Source organism: Leucopleurus acutus (genome assembly GCF_964270905.1).
Source record: "Leucopleurus acutus genome assembly, chromosome: 9".
NCBI lineage: Eukaryota > Metazoa > Chordata > Mammalia > Artiodactyla > Delphinidae > Leucopleurus > Leucopleurus acutus.
The window spans coordinates 62,533,003-62,554,968 of NC_139144.1; the positions used below are offsets into that span (position 1 = coordinate 62,533,003).

The 21,966-nt window shown below is 42.7% G+C and overlaps 1 protein-coding gene across 1 annotated transcript in view; it reads left to right on the forward strand.

Annotated features, from left to right (window-relative positions):
* The window catches only part of WIPF3 (WAS/WASL interacting protein family member 3), a gene marked incomplete at its 3' end in the record, with an annotated part of 88,281 nt that overhangs the window by 37,077 nt on the left and 29,238 nt on the right, over positions 1 to 21,966 (forward strand). The window contains exon 3 of the mRNA XM_082845859.1: positions 20,465 to 20,597. Coding sequence (XP_082701985.1) covers positions 20,465 to 20,597 — 133 coding nt within the window. The remainder of the gene's footprint in view (positions 1 to 20,464; positions 20,598 to 21,966) is intronic.

Genomic DNA, 21,966 nt, shown 5'->3' on the forward strand with positions numbered 1-21,966 from the left:
GATCGAGGAGCCTTCAGTTTCTGTGCCAGGAAAGGCTGCCTCCCGAGGATACTAAGAAAGGGGATGGAGAGACAGAGATGGGCAATTTCCCTTTGCCCTAATTCCAATAATTTCTCAGCATATGCAAACTCACACTGCAGCCCCTCTTTCCCTTCTTGGGTCCATCCCTTTAGGCCAGCACCCTCCTTTTTTGACCAGATTATTTCATTGATACAGCTATTCCTGCCCCTCATCTGGAAAAAGCCATGGCTGTTTCTCCTCACCAGGGCCATTCAAGACCACGGCCTCCCTCCATATGTGACTTATGTTAACATAAATAATATAGTTTTGTGTTCAAGGCACATAGATTTTCCACTAGTAACAGGGCCACACTTGGTCTGTTTGGCTTGGATAAGAGCAGCAGTCAAATGATTGACCTGGAAGGCTCAGTAAACTTTGTGAAGTTCAACGGTGTTCCTTCCTGCTGCACTTTGGCACATAGGGGCGCAGTCTGTGGGCAAGACCAGCCACATGCCCTTGCAGGTTAGGTGGCTCCAAGCAAGAGCCCCAGGAGCTGAGCTTCCTGCACATCTGCCTCACCCATGCCCTCTGTGTAACCTTGGACTTCTCTGCCCTTCACCTCTCAGGCCGCACAGTTGGGACAGTCCTATAGGGGAGAGAGGTGGGGCCACTGTTCATTTTATGTCATTTTGCTTTTGCTTTGTTTTATTTTAATTGTTGCTAGGTAACGCCTTAAGAGAAAAGCTCTTCTAAAGGTTTAAACATGCTCTTTAAAGACTGGATTCTCGGGTGCAAAATGGAGGGAGGTCAGGTAGGGGGAGAAAAAGGGACATGACCATACCTCACCAGCCTCCCAGGGAGAATACAAGGAACCAGTGAGATTCCAGATGAAAACTGTAAACTCACACGAAAGCACGTGTACCCTTGGCTTAGCTCTTAGGCGAAATAAATGGATATATGGCAGCTGTATTAGGACACATCGTTCTAGAATGTGTTACTTTTAAGGCCCGGACCCCAGGAAAACCGAGACCAGCAAGAATCGCCCAAGCACCCAGTTCCCTAACTCTCTGCTTGGATGTCCAGAGCACAAACCCTCAGCCTCCACCCGGACTCACTGTAACTTTTTGTGTATTGTCATCTTTCAGGTGACAGGCCCCTTACCTTCTTTACTTCAGGAATCAATGCATTTCACCAAACCTCTGGTTCTCTTTGTTGCCAAATATAGTGGCCCACTACCCCATATTTGGGGTTTCTGCCACAGACCCGTGATGATGGCTGAGTTTCATGTTGGGAGGACAAACCTGGAAAAAAAGAGGGAGTACATTCGAAGTCACTTGTTGGCATGGACACTTTTCCACAGTCATTAAAATAGTGCCTGTGTATTATTACTCAAAACAGCTTGACAATTGAACAAACACCTTCCCCTGGAGTCGCATTTGACCTTTCCACACCCTCGTTGAGATGGATCAGATCATTGTCTGATTTGGGATTTCCCTCGAAGTAGACTGGAGGGCTTCCCTGGTGGCGCAGTGGTTGAGAGTCCGCCTGCCAATGCAGGGGATGCGGGTTCGTGCCCCAGTCCGGGAAGATCCCACATGCCGGGGAGCTACTGGGCCTGTGAGCCGTGGCCGCTGAGCCTGTGCGTCTGGAGCCTGTGCTCTGCAACGGGAGAGGCCACAACAGTGAGAGGCCCGCGTACCGCAAAAAAAAAAAAAAAAAAAAAAAAGTAGACTGGAGACAAGTGTTTGGGCCTAAAGTAGTTTATTTGGGAGGTGATTCCCAGAGGCTCTGGCAAGGGAGTGAGGAAGCAAGAGAGTGGAGGGAAGAAAGCCTTGAAGAATATGTGGAAAACCAGGCTGCTTCCTGCAGGTGGACACCGGAGAGCCTGCCTGGAGTTGAGCCACTGAGGGGCGAGGGGCTGGGGGTTTATCTACGGGCTCTTGTTCCTTTCAGTACTTCCAGCAGTCCTGCAGGGGCGAGCATTCCCATCTGGGGAACTCCTCCGGCAGAGACCGACAAGCAGTGAGCGTGTGGGAACTGTGAAGTCAGCCTCTGGGGTAGGCTGAGCGGATATGTGCAGGGCACCGGCAGCGTCTGCTTGTCGTACTTATCTCCGATTCATAGAGGAAGAATCTGAGGCACAGAGAGGTTCAATCTTTGCTCAGAGTCGCCCAGCCGGTGGTCTTTGGACTCTTTGACCCGCATTCTGTCCCTCGTACCACGTTGCCTCTGAGGCTGCGGTTATGGCAGAGATGGCTGGGGCAGCCCTGATGGCCTTCTCACGTTTTGATTTCTACAGCAGCCTTTGCATGACTGGTGTGGCCCTTCTTTTAGAGGCATAGTGGTTAAGACTTCTGAGCCAGACTTCCTGTGTGTCTTTTTTGGAAATTGTGTGGGCAAATTACTTAAACTTTCTGTGCCTTGGTTTTGTTCTGTTAAAATACTATCTACTTTACCATGTTGATGTGAAGACTAAATGAATTACTAATACATGCCAAGTGCTTAGCAGGGAATAAGAACCATGGACGTGTTCGTTGTTGGTGGTGTTATCGTGCATATGGATGCTCTTTTTACTCACATTCCCTGGCTTTAGAATTCATGTGAAGTCATTGCAAAACAAAAGCTCACATTTCATTGCCACATTCACGTCTGGGAAGCATCTCACCAAGTTTAAACATCATTACACTTCAGATGATTTGTTTATCATCTGTCTTCACTGCCTGTTGATAAACTCCCTAAGGACAGAGATCGCGCCAGCCTTGCCCTCCGTGGAATGAGCGGTGCAGAGGGTGGTGCCTGGCCTTGGGTGCTGCTCTGGAAATTCACATTCAGTGAATGAGAGCACACCCTCCCCGGGGCTCGATGGTGACAGCAAAGCTCATGTTACACAGCCAGGCCACCTGCTGGTGGTGACGTCAACATAAAAATAATTTTAAAAGTTGCACCAGAGATGTGCTCCTCCCAGAATTTTCTCTGTATTTATAGAACACTATTCTAAGGCCCTCAAAAGAATTTTCAGCTGAATTTTCAGAAAAATATTTCAACAGAATTCAACACCAATTTTGATTAAAAAAAGATAATAAACCACTCAGAAAGTTGGCATAGGGGAACCTACTCAACATATTAAAGGTCATGTATGACAAACCCATAGCGAACATCGTCCTCAAGGGTGAAAAATTGAAACCATTTCCTCTAAGAACACAAACAAGACAAGATTGCTGTCTCATCACAGTTATTCAACACAGTTTTGGAACTTTTAGCCTCAGCAACCAGAGAAAAAAAAGAAATGAAAATAATCCAAATCAGAAAGGAATAATTAAAATTCTAATGTTTTGCAGATGACATGATAGTATACTTAGAGAATGCAAAGGAGGCTATCCAAAATCTATGAGAGCTGCTCAATGAATTTTGTGAAGAAGCACGATACATAATGAATGCACAATAATCTCTAGGGTTCCTATTCACTAACGATGAAAAATTTGACAGAGTCTAAGGAAACACTCCCTTTGAACATTGCAACAAAGTGCATAAAATCCCTAAGAATAAACATACCCACGGAGACTAAAACCAAGATTAATTAATCTTAATGAATCTGATTAATCCAATTAATCTGATAAATCTTTAATCAGATTAAAGAACTGAGCCCCAAGTGACTAAAAGGTCACTTGGGACTCAGTTCTTTAATCCTCAGTGAGATGAAATTGGAAGCTAAAATATGGAGTGTGGCATTCCGATGTCCAGTATTAACGTCTGCCAGTAATTATCAGTATTAATGTTTCATTATGGATAATGCTATGTGACAACAAGTGGGCTAATTTTAACATCCGTTTGACCTTGACACACTGTTATAATGAATCAGGGACAAATTGGGTGTCCTGTTTTACAGACAAGGAACTCAGACCCACTGAGGCATTAAGAGGACCGTGAAGCAGAACAAGCAACTAAGCTGTGTTGCTTGTTCACAGTTACCAAGTGCTTTTCGGTAAATGTCAGAGGCACCCAGTAGTGGGAAGTGGATGATGGTTATACAGCCTTGACACCATGTCATGGACCCAACATGTTATGGGCTGACTTGTGTCCCCCTCCAAACTCATATGTGACTTATAGGTCTTTAAAGAGGAAACTAAGGTTAAATAAGGTGATTAGGGTAGGCCTTGATCCAGTATGACCGATGTCTTTATAAGAAGAGTTTAGGACACAGACACACACATGGGGAAGACCTTGTGAAGATGCAGGGAGGAGATGCTCATCTGCAAGCCAAGGAGAGAGGCCTCAGAAGAAACCAACCCTACCGACCCCCAGCTCTTGGACTTCTAGCCTCCAGGACTGTGAGAAAATACATTTCTGTTGTTTAAGCCACCCAGGCTGTGATTCTTTCTTATGGCAGCCCTAGCAAACAAATACACAAGGCCTGTATTAGTAGGCAGGGGCAGAAACTGCTCACCGCCTCCCTCGGATCAGTGACACCCCTCCTCTGTCCTCTCTATTGCTCCACCACACTGGGAGGAAAGGTCACTTGGGGCAAATCTAGTTCCAGAGTCAGTTCTCCCCAGAGGACTCTCCACAGAATCTGCATCTTGCATCTTCCCTCCCTGCTGTGTATGCACATCCTTTCCCCCAAGGCTTTCCACTTTTTTTTTCTGTTCTGTTCTTACTTGTTCTGTTTTGTCTTATTGTGTCTACTATTTAGAAAATGCAGAATCTCTGATTAGCAGGGGCCTTCTGTCTCTAAGACCTTGTTTAAAGGCCTTTGCTCCTAATGACATAAACGGCTGAGTGTGCTGCACAAGTAATGCATTTCAGAATCAATGAAGAGAGAACTTCTATTTCTAGAAGCTTATAGGGAGAACTGTGTCTAATCGTTGCCACCTTAGATGGTTTTAGCATCCATTATAGGTTGGTCTTTCAGCCATCAAAAAGCAAATCGCTCTGCTTGCAGGCCGCACAGCAGCTGTTGAATCCCTTCTTGGGACCTTGTTGTTATTGATTCTTGCTGGAATAATGGGGCTCAGTTATGGCTGGAGTGGATGGGTAGACCCAGGGTAAGCCCTGCTGGCTCTTAGTAGAAAATGGGATCACACCCTTGGACAGAAGGTAGATGGGGTGGGATTCATATCATGTAAAAACCTCGTGGGCAGTATAAGAAGTTTGAGAAATACTTTTTTTTTTTTTTTTTTTTTTTACTTTAGTTACGTTTCATTAGTAAATCTTAAAATCCACCAGTCAGTAGGCATGTTACTCTAATGTCTGGGGTGTTTTTTTCAAATCATTGTGCTAGGCTGCGCGATTCCCAAATCAGTGGAGCCTGTTGGTGTCTACCTTCAGATAAAACACATGAAAAGATAGGAATACAAAGTAATGTGTATTCATCGCAGCAAGGACAAAAGAGTGTAGGTTAACCAGAACTGAGTGATAACAGACCACAATCATTAAAGGATCGTGTTAAAATAGCTGCCTTCCTCACCAAAGCGGAAAACAGTGCAGGTAGCGCCCAGGCACTCACTCCAGGCACTTCCATACCCCCTCAATTTTGCACTCTGGGAGCCTCTCCCACCCCACTCTTGTCCTGGCTCCGTGACATAGTGCAATTAAACTTTACTTCCTCATAACCTAGCATTTCAGAAGCTAAACCAAGTTGTTTCCTTTTCAAAAATAATCGTGACGCCATTTTTCTCAATTATTTGAGAAAAATATAAAGAAATGAATTCTTCTTGATTTTTATTTCATTATGCTCCATCTCGTCCCACAAAGAGTTGACACAGCCATCTTTTAAAATTCTGCTTCCGCAAACGTTTCCTAAACCCTTTCCACAGTATTTGGCTTCTACAGATTTTTTTTCCTGGTTTATCAGGTATGTACTTCATTGGTTAACCAAACAAATCAAAAAGTTCTGTACAGGCATCTGCTAATTCAGTGGTAAAACACACCTTCCAGATCTCCAAGTCCTGGGGACTAGCTGTTGCCATTGGTGTCATCTGAGGCATCCACTATTCCTTGACCCCCCTCTAGACCATGACTTTGATGACTAGAGTGATTTAATATGATGATTTTCTTTAAAATATTTCCATATAAGCACTGGAATGTATCTGTGTGTATGTATGTGACTTGATTTTTTTTAATAGACTTTTTTTTAACGTCTTTATTGGAGTGTAATTGCTTTACAATGGTGTGTTAGTTTCTGCTATGTAACAAAGTGAATCATCTATACGTATACCTATATCTCCATATCCCCTCCCTCTTGCCTCTCCCTCCCACCCTCCCCATCCCACCCCTCTAGGTGGACACAAAGCACTGAGCTGATCTCCCTGTGCCATGTGGCTGCTTCCCACTAGCTATCTATTTTACATTTGGTAGTGTGTATATGTACATGCCACTCTCTCATTTCATCCCATCTTACACTTCCCCCTCCCCGTGTCCTCAAGTCCATTCTCTACGTCTGCATCTTTATTCCTGTCCTGCCCCTAGGTTCTTCAGAACCAGTTTTTTTTTAGATTCCATATATATGCGTTAGCATACGGTATTTGTTTTCCTCTTTCTGACTTACTTCACTCTGTATGACAGACTCCAGGTCCATCCACCTCACTACAAATAACTCAGTTTCATTTCTTTTTACGGCTGAGTAATTTAATAGACTATTTTTTAAGCAGTCTTAGGTTCTCAGAAAATACAGAGAATTCCCTCATCCCTCCTGCCCCCCAGACACTCAGCCTCCCCTACTATCAACAGCTGATTTTTCATCAAGATTTAAATTCTGTGTTTCGTCCAACGTTCTTTATCTTGAAAACCATCCCTTTGATAGTGTTGTTACTCAAAATGAACAGAATAAGTACCAAAGGTTAGTGGAATTTTAAAAACGTAGTTTACGTGTTAGTTTTTTACTGTCTTACATTCATGTAATGTAGTCATATTTTCTGCCAATAATACCAAGTATTATTGGTTCTTAAGATGGAATTAAATGTCTTAGAGATCAGAGTAGTAGCTGGCACATCAAAGGCAGTTAGTTTTTGTCGACTTCATTGATATTCTGTTCCTTAAAGAGTCTTGTGACTTCTAGATGGTTCGTCATCTGAACAGACTTCAGCCTGGAAGAAGAATGGCTGCCATCACTGGTACCAGTAGCCTGGTGGTCTTTAAATGGCCTTTCCCCAAGCAGGACTGGAGCCCCTTCCTTGGGGTGAGGGGTTGACTTCACTGAGATGTCAATCCATCAGTGCAAAGGAAGGACAGTAGACGGGGAGATATCTCAGTTTGCAGAAGCAATGGTGCACCACTCTGACTGCATATAGCCTCAATCAGCAGGCCTAATTTTAGGAGATGTAAAACAAAAACTCAGTTGAGTGAAGTGAACTAAAAATAGACCCCCGTTTATTCTGTTATAATTCACTTCCTCAGATGATAGGTCTGTTCCATTTAAGCAAAATTCTTTCCGTCATAATTGTCATAAAGATGTTTTGACGATTATTAAGAACAATGAAAGCCTACATTTCATCTTGATTCATTGCAGCTGTCGTGACCTTCTATCTATTTCTGCTCTCCTCTAGAATTGCTGGCATTCAGTGAAACAGATGCTACTGTATTTTTAAGGGAGGGTTTGAGGTGGCCCCATTTTATTAAAAATATACAAGGAGTGTCATTAATAAGAGTATGTTGTATGAGTCACACTTTGGTGCCCTGGCAGGCCCTCCTGTGATTCTCACGACAAAAATGCTTGTTTTATTTTAAATTCACAGTGTATTTTCACATTAAATAACTAAGTTTATTTTAGTGAATTTCGGGCAGCGTTTATTATATATAAGGCGTTGTGCTGAGCACTGGAAAGGTTAAGACATAATTTCTGCCTCAAGGAACTTACTTGGGGAGGACAGATGCCCATCAAGATGTGAAACATATGATCTCAGCAACTGGCACCAGAATCCTTCTTAAGGAGGGACCTGTCTTTGGGAACATACCTTTATAAACTATGAAGAGGTGGGGCGGGGCGTGGAACTTGAGGGCAGGAATGAAGCAATAACAAGAATGACTAAATGGCACCACACGAAGCAAGGGGAAGAATTTGCTTTGTTCCTAAGAGGTTGAGCAGAGGGAAAAGATAGTTAAGAAGGGAGCGAGGGCTTCCCTGGTGGCGCAGTGGTTGAGAGTCCGCCTGCCGATGCAGGGGACACGGGTTCGTGCCCCGGTCCGGGAAGATCCCACATGCCGCGGAGCGGCTGGGCCCGTGAGCCACAACTACTGAGCCTGTGCTCTAGAGCCCACGAGCCAGAACTACTGAGCCTACGTGCCACAACTACTGAAGCCCGCGTACCTACAGCCCTTGCTCTGCAACAAGAGAAGCCACTGCAATGAGAAGCCCGTGCACCGCAACAAAGAGGAGCCCCCGCGCGCCGCAACTAGAGAAAGCCCACTCGCAGCAACAAAGACCCAACGCAGCCAAAAATAAATAAATTAAAAAAGGAAGAACACTTGATATACACAACATGGATGACTCTCAAGTGAAGAAGTTAGGCTCATATAATTGCATACCATATGCTTATGTTTCAAAGACATTCTGGAAAAGGCAAAACTATAGTGACAGAGAACAGATCAGTGTCTGCCAGGGGTAAAGGATGAGGAGGGTGTGACTACAAAGGGTAGCACTGGGGAGTTTTTGGGTGATGGAACCACACTGTATCCTGATTGGGGTGGTGGTTACACAAATCTCTATATGTGTTATACGTAATTCACAGGGATGTTACCGTTCCCTGAAAAAGTCAATCTTACTATATGCTAATTTAAAAAATAAAAACAAAATAAAAAATACAGCTGAGAAAATTTGGCAAGTGGAAGACAGAAAAGAGATGGAGCAAATGGTATGGGCACCAATGACCGCATTTCACAAAACAGAGGGCCCAAACATAATGTCAAATGCTGACCCCAAGCAACAGGAGTTCAAAGTGTATTCCTTAAAGTTACACAGTGTGATGGTAAATTTTGTGTGTCAGCTTACTGGGCTAAGGGATTCCCAGATAGCTGGTAAAACATTATTAGAACTACCATATGGCCCAGCAATTCCACTCCTGGGTATATATCTGAAAAAAACCAAAACATTAATTCAAAAAGATACATGCACCCCAACATTCACAGCAGCATTATTTATAATTGCCAAGATATGGAAGCAATCTAAGTGTCCATCAACAGATGAATGGATAAAGAAGATGTGAGATATATATACATGTACACACACACACACACACACACACACACACACACACACACACACTGGAATACTACTCAGCCATAAAAAAGAATGAAATTTTACCATTTGCAGCAACATGGATGGACCTGCAGTGCATTATGCTAAGTGAAATAAGTCAGACAAAGATAAATACTGTATAATATCACTTGTATGTGGAATCTAAAAAATACAACAAACTAGTGAATATAATGTAAAAGAAGCGGACTCCCAGATATACAGAACAAATTAGTGGTTACCAGTGGGGAGGGAGGGGAGGGGCAGGATAGGGGCAGGAGAGTGGGAGGTACAAGCTATTGGGTGTAAGACAGGCTCAAGGATGTATTGTACAACATGAGAAATACAGCCAATATTCTGTAATAACTGTAAATGGAAAGTAACCTTTAAAAATTGTATTAAGATCTTTTTTTAAATTTAAAATTTTGAAAAAATTATGTGGAAATGTAAAGAGTCAAATACACCTCCCCAAAAATGAAAAAACAGTAAACAATCAATATCTAACATAAATAAACAAATAACAGAGGAAGTAGTATAAAATACTATGTAATGTGTCAAAAGAAAGAAGGCAGGATTAAGACTATATGGTTCTTTGACCTTTCTGTCTGCCTTTTTCCCTATGTATTTTTTAAACCTCTTTTGTAAAGTTATATTTTTGTTATTAGGAAAATATTTGTTACATCTAGATATATATGGACAAAACGTCAAATATAAGTAAATACTGGAAATTAGGTACTTCTATGCCATAATTTGCAAGAAAAGTATAACTCCTTAGTTCTAACATTGCCAAACTGAGACTGTTGCTCTCATGCATTCTACAACAAAATTCATTGAACATCTCCTATGGGCAGGGACAGAGCAGGTGGAAGCCAGACACTTCGACATGTGACTTGCTGGGTAAGGTTCAGGAACGTGGCAGCAGAGCAGAAACCCCTGGAATCGACTCAGTCTACCTTTGGGCCTTGCTGGCACTTAGGCAACATACGTAGGTCACCTCAAAATGAGTTGAGTTTGCAGCCCCAGGCTTATGTTTCCAGCTGACTCCTGAACATCTCCACGTAAGTGTCCCACTAGCACCTTAAACTCAACACATCCAAAACAAGCTCACTATCTCCCGCATATCATCCCCCAAATCACACACACACGTGCACACACCTGTTACTCCTCTTGTGACATGGATCTCAGCAATATCCTTCATGCTAACCACCTCGAAACCAAGAACTCCCTGTATCACACTCTTGACGCCAGGCAGCATGTGGGATCTTCCCGGAGCAGGGCTCGAACCCATGTTCCCCACACTGGAAGGCAGACTCTTAACCACTGCGCCACAGGGAAGCCCAAGGGTCCTTCCTTTTTATTTTCTTATTTTTATTCCATTGCTGGGTAGGATTTTATACGTTTAATCCATTCACTCAATGAAGGACATGTGGGTTGTTTTCTGCTCTTGGAGACTGTGAATAAAGCAGATATAAACCTTCAGGTACAAGTTTTTGTATGAACATATGTCTTTGTTTATCTAGGGTAAATACCCGGAAATGAGATTACTGGGTCATATGTTAAGTGTATGTTTAACTTCATATGAAACTGCGAAACTGTTTGCTAGAGTGGCTGTACCGTTGCACAATCCCATCGACAATGTATGAGAGTTCCAGTTGTTCTTCATTCTCACCAGCACATAGTACTGTCAGGTTTTTGTTTTGTTTTGCTTTATTTAGCCATTCTAATAGGTGTGAGGTGATATCTCATCATGGTTTAAATTCCCCTAATGGCCGAACATATTTTTATGTTTTTATTTGTTTTCTATATATACTCTTTGGTAAAACACCTAAATTTTTTAACTAGGGTGTTTTTTTCTTACTGTTGAATTTTGGGAGTTCTTTATACATTTGGATGCAAATCCTTTGTTGCATCTGCAATTTGAAAACAGTTTCTCTCAATCCGTAGCTTGTATCTTCATTCTCTTAGTAGTGTCTTTCCCAAAACAAAAGTTTAAAATTTTTGATAAAGTCCAATTTAGCAATTTTTTCTTTTAAAGGTTGTGCTTTTGGTGTCTTGTCTAAGAACTCTTTACCAAACTCCAGACCACAAAGATTTCTCTGTTTTCTTCTAAAAATATTATAGTTTGACATTTTACATTTAGATCTACGATCCATTTTGAACTAATTTAAGTATAAGGTATGAGGCTTAGGTTCAGTTTCATTTCTTTGCATATAGATGTCCAATTGTTCCAACATCATTTGTTGAAAAGACTAGCCTTTCTCTATTAAATTGCCGTTGCACCTTTGTCAAAAATCAGTTGACCACCATTGTGTGGATCTATATCTGAATTCTCTGTGCTGTTCCATTGATCTATGGATCTGCTCCTTTGCCAGTACCATGCCACCTTGACTGCTGTGCCTGTAGTAAGTCTAAAGATCAGATAATGGTGAGTCCTCCAACTTTCACTTTGGCAAAATTGCTTTGGCTGTTTAGTTCCTTTCCCTTTCTATATAAATTTTAGAATCAGCATGTCTGTATCTATTTTAAACTCTTATTGAGATTTTAATTGGCATTGGAGAATTGAACTATATATCTATGTGTCTGTAAATATCTATGTCTCTGGGTCTTTACTATGCGGAGTCTTCCAGTTCATGAACACAGTATATCTCTTCATTTACTTAGGTCTTCTTTATTTCATCAGCATTTTAGTGGTATTTAGAATCCAATATCCTATGCATATTTTGTTTGATTTATGCGTAAGTACTTCATTTGCACTTGGACCTATTTTAAGGTATCATGGGTTTTTTTTTTTAAATGCCAGTTTCCAGTTGTTTATGAGTAGTATATAAAAATACGATTAATTTTTGTGGGTTGACTTTGTATACAATAACCTTGCTAAACTGACATTCACTTTTTGTGTATTGAAATTTTCTACACAGAAAATCATGTTGCCTATGAATAGGGGCAATTTTATTTCTTCCTTTCCAATCTGTGTACCATTTATTTCTTTGCTTTACCTTATTGTACTCACTAGGACTTCCATTTATGATGCTGAATAAGAGTGATGAGAGGGAGTATCCTTGCTTGGTCCTGATGGTAGAGGGAAAATATTTCATCATTAACTACAATGTTAGCTATAGTTTTTTTGTTGATGCCCTTTATCTAGTTGATAAAGTTCCCTTTCATTCCTACTTTGATGAGAGTTTTTGTCATGCATGGATATTGAATTTTTTCAGATGTTTTTTCTGCTTCAATGTATGTGATGATCATGTGATTCTTCTTCTTTAGACTGTTAATATGGTAGATTTTATTGATGGATTTTTCTATATTGAACCAGCCTTGTGTTCTCAGAGTAAACCCCATGTAGTTGTAGTTTATTATTCTTTTTATATATTACTTGATTCAAGTATATATTATTTGATTTTATATATATACTTGATTTATATATTACTTCTTCATAGTTAAGGATAATAACATTTGCCTTCTGTTATGTAACCATAATTAAGTGTTTCTTGTTTTGTCTCTAAAAGTTGAGTCCTGTAGAGGTAAGGTAACTTGCCTAAGCTATGCCACTAATAAATGGTGGATCCAGGATCCCATCCAAGATGAGGGGACTCTGGAACCCTCATTTTTTTTTTTTTGCGGTACGTGGGCCTCTCACTGTTGTGGCCTCTCCCGTTGCGGAGCACAGGCTCCGGATGTGCAGGCTCAGCGGCCATGGCTCACTGGCCCAGCGGCTCCGCGGCATGTGGGATCCTCCCGGACCGGGGCACGAACCCGCGTCCCCTGCATCGGCAGGCAGACTCTCAACCACTGCACCACCAGGGAAGCCCCTGGAACCCTCATTTTTAACTGTAGAAACGTCTGTCTCCCACTGATAGAAGGCTGATGGGCCCCTCCATGGGTGACTCATTCTATCAAGACTGCTTGGCCCATGACAGACTGGACCCAGATGCTTCTGTAAGTGGTAACTCAGCCAGATCAGAATAGTAAATTGTAGAACTGACCCTTGAGCCCAGCTCTTCCCACTATATCATACTGCCTTCTTAACAGCTAGCCAGCAAATAGACTTTTGGCAGCCCAACAGCACCAAAAGAAGTGACCAGGGAAGAACAAATGATGTCAGGAGCATGGACCACAGAGACATCAGGCGGGGTGTAGAGGATCACCTGTGGGCCAAAGAAGGACTCCTTGGGTGCTAAACAGAGAAGGAAGGGCCTGCCACTCTTCATCAGTGGGGCCCAGAACTGGAGTGAGGTACAAGGGTGACGACGGAATTATAGAGCACATATGCCGAGCGGACTAGGTCTATTGACCTAGGGGCCTGACCTAGAGGGGTTTGGAAGCGGGTTCTGTAATGGATGAGAATATCATCGGATCCAGCAGTGAGACCCTTTCAGTGCTGTCCTTGAGCTAAGCTGTAAGTCATTGTTTCTCTAGGGTCCAATCCAAGTCCAGACCCAGAGGCTTCTGTTGGATTCTCCATCCAAAGGACCCAGTAAAGTGACGGTGAGAAAAGAAAGTCTAGATACATTTACATTATCATCTGTAATAGGTGAAATACTTTGGAAACATCTTGAACTTTCTAGAAATTTTGGAATTTCCCGTCTTTTGATTATTTTTGTTACCTTTGTCTCCTTTCGTATTTGAGCAGTGCTCATAATCTTTATTTCAGAGTCAAGAAAGGGAGGCCGTATGCTGAAAACCCTGCATTTTTCCCTGCAGCCAGCAGGGAGGTGTGAAAGGAGAGTAGGGGACCTAGGTGGACCAACAGGGTTGGCCCACGCAAGCTTCTGTGTTACCTGAAGAGGGAGTTTCAGATACAGGCTATTTACAGTTGAGGGCATCAGCCTCACAGCATAGGGTTACTCTTAAGCAGTTTCCATTTTAAGTGTTCTCAGCCCTCCCCCCTGCCAAGACAGCTGCTGGCTCACGTTTAATGCAGTAATCAGACTGTTCTCAGAGTCCATCATTCAGCCTTGGCTGTCCTTTCTGGCCCTGGCGAAGGCCTAGCACTTAGCTCCTTGGGCCCCAGCCTCTCTCTCTCTCTCTCTCTCTCTCTCTCTCTCTCTGCCCTTCTTTTGCTTCCGATGCCCTTCCCTGCCCCTTCCTTCCTACTCTGGCTGTCACACTCCATGTGAAGCAACATCTGCCGTGGTCCTGGGTCAGAAGACAGTTGGGCCACTCCCCCTACCCAGCTGCAGGCTTGCCGTGTATTTCCTGGGTGTTCAACCTTCACTATTTTCCTGGGTGATGTCATTACTAAGGGTAGCATGGTGGTTAAGAGAGCCTGACTTGCCTGGGCTCACCTCTCAGCTCTCCACTTACTAGAGATAGATAGCCTGCTTCCCCTCTGTGCCTCATCTGTAAACTGGAGATGATACTCATAACTAGTACCTACATCATGAGATTGTCCAAGTGCCCTTTAAATGAATTAATACACGTAAAGTACTTGGAACAGTGCCGGGCACACACAAATGCCTTCCCATTTCTTTGTCTTATTGCTGTTGCTGTCACCCTTTGCATGTTGCAGCTTCCTTACGCAGACTCCAAAGTCACCTTTGTGTGCATAGTAAAGAGAAAGAACCAGATCTCAGTGAAAGCTGATTATTTCAAATGAAGGAGAGGAAGGAGTCACAGGTTTCAAGCTTCGATGAATGGGAGGAAGCCTTTGACAGAAATGGTAATGCTGGGAGTGAGGAGCTAGAACTGATGACAGTAGGGTTATCTCACTAGTTTGCAAATTAATCTGCTGGGATGGGAGCATATTTCTTTTTGATAGTACTTTTTGTCTAAAATAAATAGAAGATTTGAAACCTCAACCAGTTTTTGAGACAGTGTTCCAACTATGTATTATTTCTTAGCAGTTCCTAGCGCCAGGTCCTTGACTACCAATGCTAGGCTCTTTTTTGAGTTTACAAGGTTGTTCTTTCCAGGTCCAACACAGGTTTTTAAAGCAGCCTTCTTATAATTTAAATTTTAGTCTTGAAAGCCTGGGAATGGTGGCATTATCGAATAAGAGAGAATGGTGCTGAATCCCCATTTCTTGGGACAAAGTGACCGAAGGATAAAAGTGTGAAGACAGTTTGAAGAATCAGGGCTGTGGCGTAACCTCAAAGGCAGTGGCTTCTCTTCCCATACCTGCATGTTTTGTTGCAGCAGACAGATGTCAAAAATCTAGGGACTTAAAGTTTATATAGATTTCATTTCAACAAAATACTGCTCAGTTTTTTTTAAAAGCTGGATATGCTGGTACTAATAGAGGAATGGCTTATTTTTTGCATGCTAAGAGTTGCCACTCAAAAATAAGAGGAAAAGCGATATGTAAAAGCTATAATATTTGGCAAGATATGAGTAGTGCTATAGAGAATTACAAATGATGTGCATATAAAGAAAAGGCTAGTTGAAGAAGTTTTAAAAAAAAGATCTTGTATAGAAAACTGTTTTTGATGTAGAGCTTAAAGGAGAAGAAAAAGTTTGGGCAGGTACAGCAGGGCTGAGGCAGCAGGAGTATTCCCAGGAGAGGCAGAAGCATGAGCACAGGACTGGAAGTACAGTTGTAGGTAGGGAGGCATTGCTCTACAGTGGGACTGCTTTACTACACTGGTGTGGGTAGAAAAATGTTGGCATTTATAGGTAAACTCAGGGTAGATTACAGAAATCGTCAAGCCCAGCAGGTGATATTAATGAGGACTTTGACAAGGGAAATGGAAAACCATTGCAGGTTTTGAGCAGAGTCACTTGATCCGGGTGGCAGGGGCACTACTAAGGGTAAGCACGTTGTTCTAGGAACAAAAAAGGGCTCTTTATCTGGCCTTCCAGGATCAGGAGGCCTCCTGGAAAATAGCCAAGAGACAAGTGTGAAAAGAGCAGAGAGATTAGCTCAAGCTAAGGTCCAGAGGTGAGCTCCAGCCTGGAAGGCTCAAGGAGTGGAAGGTCTGGGCTGGTCACTGAGGGCCTTGTGCAACATGACGGGACCTGAACTTGATCCTGAGGGCAGTGGGGCACCAGCAGAGATTTTTATGGAGGGGAGGGACATGGTAAGTGACATGTCCCTTATACTGATCACTCTGGTGGCTGTGTGGAAGAGGATGAGGCAGGAGGCAGGAAGACCAGGTGAGGGAATCCAGAAGTGCTGGTGGCCTGCATTAAGTCAGCATCACAGAGATGGAGAAAAGGAGCCAGATTCTAGAGTAATCACTCAGGAAAAATCCACAGGAGTCTGTGATGGAGTGGCTGTTGAGAACAAGCAACAGGGAGGGGGCTGAGTTGGCCTCCAGGTCCTTGGGCAAGGAGGTAGCTGCCAGCATATGGTAGCCAAAGTGATGCCAGGGGAAAGTTCATTTTCTCCGAAAACATTTCCTGTCTCTCTTTTGGATCTCAGGCTCTCTCTTCTCCTACATAAAGACGGTAGCAGCCGGAGGAAGGTAGTGCCAGTTCTGGCTGTCCTTGGGATTCAGATTTAGTAAAGAAATGCAAGTACCCTGGTGACTGATACCTGTCTGCCCCCAAGTTTGGAGGAAGCTGAGGGCTGGGCTACTGAGCAGGCTGTGTACCTGGAAACCTGAGTACTAATTTGAGGTTTAACAGCCACATTGGAGAAAGTCCCTTTGGGAGACTGCAAGGCTGGCATCGTACTGGAATGATTGGGTTTAGATCATCTTTGAGACAAACAACCTGCTAGATTTGGATCAAACCCCTAGATTTTGATGAGGGTTTCTCACAGAAACCAGGATCACTCAGACAGATGTAGTAATGGCACGGGGTGGCAGGGTCACTAAATAGCAGGAGGACATGCATTTCATTCCATTTGGGCTGGACTGCCATCCCCCTCCCCCAAACTGTACTGAAACCTGATCAACTCATTTGTTGGAACGACACATGGATATGCCAGAGCTTTTATAATTTATCAAGACAGGAGGACAGACACCTCATCACCCTTGGCCCAGTTAGTACTGTTTCTAATATTCCTGGTTCACTTCCGTTTTTCAGCCTGTATTTGGCCGGCGATGGGCTAATTTGCATTACTCTTCTACTATTTTGCCTCTTTTTAGGATCCAGGCTGTTCCACTGGAAGCTTGTTTTAGAAGAACCGAGTCAACAAAAGCTTTGTGTGGAACTCAGCAAATTGTCACACTCGATAACAATGTTAAGAAAGAACAGGAGCAAACTTCGAAATGATGTCTTAGTTTTTTGTTTGTACGTAGGGGGACGGGGAGGCGTGTTTGGTGGGTATGTTTGCCATGGGAAAAGTGTTCAGGAGTGACTGTCTCTCTCGATTATATTTTTAGTGAAGTTGCCAATAATCAGCATTTACATAGAATAAAAGACCCAGTGAATATTTGAAAATCTTCTCTTTCCTGTTTCTGTATACTGTAACCACGGTAACAAGACTTCTTAGGCTTGCAGATTTTTAAGAAAGCAAATTGCGGATGAATTGTTAATAAATATTGAAGATGGAGTAGAAACAACTGTCACGGTAAATATGGTCTTCAATGTGCAAATGAATATGTCCTTAGATGTCCTTTTGTACAAAACCAATTAAGCTGTAGTCCCCTTAGCCATGAAGTTGTTCGCTCTTTCCTACCTCACAGGAGAGGACTGAAGGATACCATACTAATATCAGGTGAGGGAGAGCCCTCTGGTGGAAAATCATCAGGGCAGACAGTGGCACAGGAGAAAAAGCAGAGAAGTCAAAGAAGGAATGTTAAATTTAGTCCAGAGAGTTGAACTGCAAAACATAAACATGACGGGACTTGCCATATCCTCCTGCTGATTTGGAAGATATTTATCAACAAGTCTGTCATGTGGAATTGTCAGGAATGTATTGAGGCTTGTGCCAAGTAGGAACTCAAATTAAAATCATTATTCCAAGGATACACAATGTTCTTCATAGCCCTCACCTAAAAAGCTTGGGATGGACGAGGTCAGGGCGTGGGGGGGTGCATTTTGGTAATAAATTTAAAAATCGAAAGTAGATGAGACGAACACCACCACCCCTACTCAGGGGTTGTTAGAGATAGGGTTCCAGTTGCTTCTTTAAACAGAAGAATGCAATTCATTGTGTTGTTTTTCTTGTAACTAGGAAGAAAATTACAAAGCACTTTCACCCCCTAATCCCTGACCGTAATACATGCCTGAGATTATAATGCCACATTTTTACAAAAATGTTCATAGTCTCTTGGCTAGGGTCATGGTATTTCTGTTGGCCCTTTATTCTTATTACTAGTTGTTTGTAAATATGAGAGGAGACTTTAAAAATCTTAAAATTTTGCAGTTTAAAATGACTTACTGGCTAATTGTTTATAGAGAGAGATTTAAAAAATCATATTGTGTGGAAAATACCCCGCTGTACATGTGCATTCATACATACATTCCTAAAGAACAGATATTGTTAGGGTTGGGGCCCCTGGCTTATAGCTCTGTTATTGACCATCATCCGTGAGCCCCTCTCAAGGGGTCAAAAAGCATGTTTCCAGGCAACAAGAAACTCACTTTGAAGCTTATGCCCTACAAAACCTGTGTAAGATGCATCACCAGTGCAGTAGAGTTGGCTGGTGAAAATGTGGACCCAGCACCTTTTAGCTAAAACCACAATTGCCTTCATTTCCAGTCTGTGACACTGGAGAGTCTCTGACTGTCTAGTTGGCAAACCTGGTTTGTCCTTTTCTGACAAATGGCCGTATGGAGAAAATGGCTATAGCAAGAGCTTGTAAATCCTATCTGTCCTTCAAGGACCATCTCAGTAAGGTCTCCTGTCTTCCTTGCAGCCTGAACTCTCGGAGTCTTCCTCTCTGTGAGACTCACATGGGCGCTCAGTCACATGCTGCGTTGTATGGTGGCTTAACTCCTTGCACGGGTGTCCTGTCTCCCTGGTAGATGCATATGCCCTTGAGGGCAAGGCCAGTGTATCCTGGGTCTAGTCATTCATACTCATTCATTCATTCACTCATTCATTCATACAATAAATAGCTTTTGAGACTATCTGGGGCCAAGTTTTACTCTCTGGAGATGTACTGGTGAACAAAACAAGCAAGATCTCTTTCCTGCCTGTGGGAGTGGTGAACCTTCAACTCATACCCACAACTGGAAATTTTCCACAAGGAAAGATAAATATAAATATATACACTGTGATAAAACTTACGGAGGAAAAAAGAATATAGTGCCATAAGAGAGAACCCTGGGTGGCCTTATTTATGTTGGGGGTCAGAAAACACCACCGAAGTGGAAATGTTTAAGATGAAAACCAAAGACATGGTATTCCCCATGTACTAAAAAGTACTTCTTCGAGAAATGTTTAATCAGCTCTCAGGTCACGTGGTATAATACTACTAACTGCAGAGGGTCCTCCTGGCTGTGTCTTCCAGTGTGACCACACCCTTCCCTTATTTGCCACCAACCAGTGTATGTTCTTTCTGGTGCTCCCTAGTTCTAATAGCCCATGGAGACCCTGCCGTGTCAGCACAAGCTATAGTAGAAGTGAAACAGCTGGACCTCGGTGCTACTTGCAGAGATAGGACAAAGGTTCTTCTCGTGAACATATTTACAAAGCATTTTAGCAGTCTAGAGAACAATTATGCTAACCACAGCACCGTGCCCTTGATGGCTGTAATGCTTCAAGATAAAAAGCACGTGGCCTTTGGAATTCAGCAGATCTGGGTTTGAAGCTAGCCCTGTGACCTTGAAGAGATTTCATAGTCTGTTTTCTCATCTGTAAAATGAGGGCAAACTCACTTGAAACTCACAAGGTTTTGTGAGGATTAACATAACGCACCCAGACACAGAAGAGAAGGCAGTCGCTAAACCTTCATTGCAATCCCCTGTACTTCTTTCTTTCTGGATTTGGTCCGGGAGGGACCTGGGGACACCAGCAGCGTAATTATTCAGAACCTGGAAGCTGGAGTCAGGAACACACAGACAGAAGCCCAGATAAGTGGGTGGGGCCCACGTAGGAGGAGAAAGAGGGGCTTTGCATTAGGGCTTCTTAAGACTTATGGGAGTTTGATCACAAGAAAGAGTCCATTCTAGGTCCCCCAGGAGAGGGATGTGAGCAGGGCAGGAGGTAAGTTTCCCTCAAAACCTGAGACCCATAGGTAACTGCATTGGTGAGATGGGCCTTGGGAGTGGTTCAGGGGAGGGCAAACAGGAAAGGCAGAAAAGTATGGGAGGAGAAACTTACCTTGAATAGGACATACGGCTTGTCTTGCAAATGTCTGCAAATGTAATGATTATAATCAGATCCCTCTTAATCCTTTACAGGTAAGTACAGATGCTTCCAGCTTGAGAAAGACAGATCCCAAAGGTCGGAGTGCACTGTTGGCTGATATCCAGCAAGGAACTCGCCTACGAAAAGTCACGCAGATCAATGACCGCAGTGCCCCGCAAATCGAGAGTAAGTGAGCACGTGGGCCAGGGCGGCTGAGAGCCAAGGGCAGGCCATGTGAGGCTCAGCCAGACACGCCTGGCTTGCTCAGGGCAGGAGCCACAAATGCTACCCAGGACACACATCAGGCCATCTCAGACCTGCTCAGTGTACAATTCACATGGGCGAGAGAATCAGAGCTACCCTTCCAGGTCTGCAGAGGGTGTATAGCATGTCTACCATCACTTTTCAAATGCTTAAAAAAAAACCTTCACGGTAAGATAATTTTTTAGTTGTGATAAAATACACATAATATAAAACTCACCATTTTAACGTATCCAATTCAGTGGCATTTATCCATATATATTCAGAATGTTGTTGCATCCATCACCCCTGTCTAGTTCCAGAACATTTCCACCACCCCAAAAGGAAACCCATACCTATTAGCAATCCCTCCCTAGTCCCTCTATCTCCCCGAATCCCTGGCAACCACCAAGTCTACTTTCTGTCACTATGGATTTGCCTCTTCTGCATATTTCATACAAATGGAATCTTATGATACGTGGCCTTTTGTGACTGGCTCCTTTTACTTCCCATAATGTTTTCAAAGCTCATCCACGCTATAGAATGTATCCGTACTTTACTCCTTTTTATTGTTGAAGAAGAGTTGGTTGTACGGATGTACCACTTTGTGTTTATCCACCGTGAGACAACATTTAAAGATCATTTACCCTGTGTCAACATAGTCCTCAAATTGAATGAGAGAAAAATTCAAGCCTCAACATTAACAAATGCACACAGATGTCCGCAGAGCCTGGCAAAGTTTTTGTTTTTCACAAGGAAAAATATTTCTGCTGACTTCTCTCACAGGATCATATGACTGTATGTTTCTGTGACTTCTAGAGTATGATGGTGTAAAAGGAGCCCTGTGCCTGGGTCAGATGACCGTGTTGAGTTCTGATTCTGCTACTGGGCAAATCAGGGAAGCTCTCTGAGGCTCAGTTTGCTCATCTGCAAAATGGGGAGATAATAATACCTGCTCTCTTTTTTTGTCAAGATTGTTGAAGGCTGAAATAATATATGCGGAAATATTTTTCAATGTAAGGTATTATTATGTCTCCATATGTTTTGCTATGATACCTGATGGTAATTCTCAAAGATAGTCCTAAGATATAATTGTATCTAATATCTGTAATTATATATGTTAATGCACATGGATAGACAAATTATTTTAAGACATATTTTCAACATTGATTATAATAAAAATTAGTTTCTGGCTAGACCCACTATCTAATTAGTTAAGCCCAATTAACAGATAAATCCATTTTATTGGAACACTCATTTCTTTATCATTCTAGTGAAGAGGTAATGTATAATGTTAATACTTGGAATAATCTGG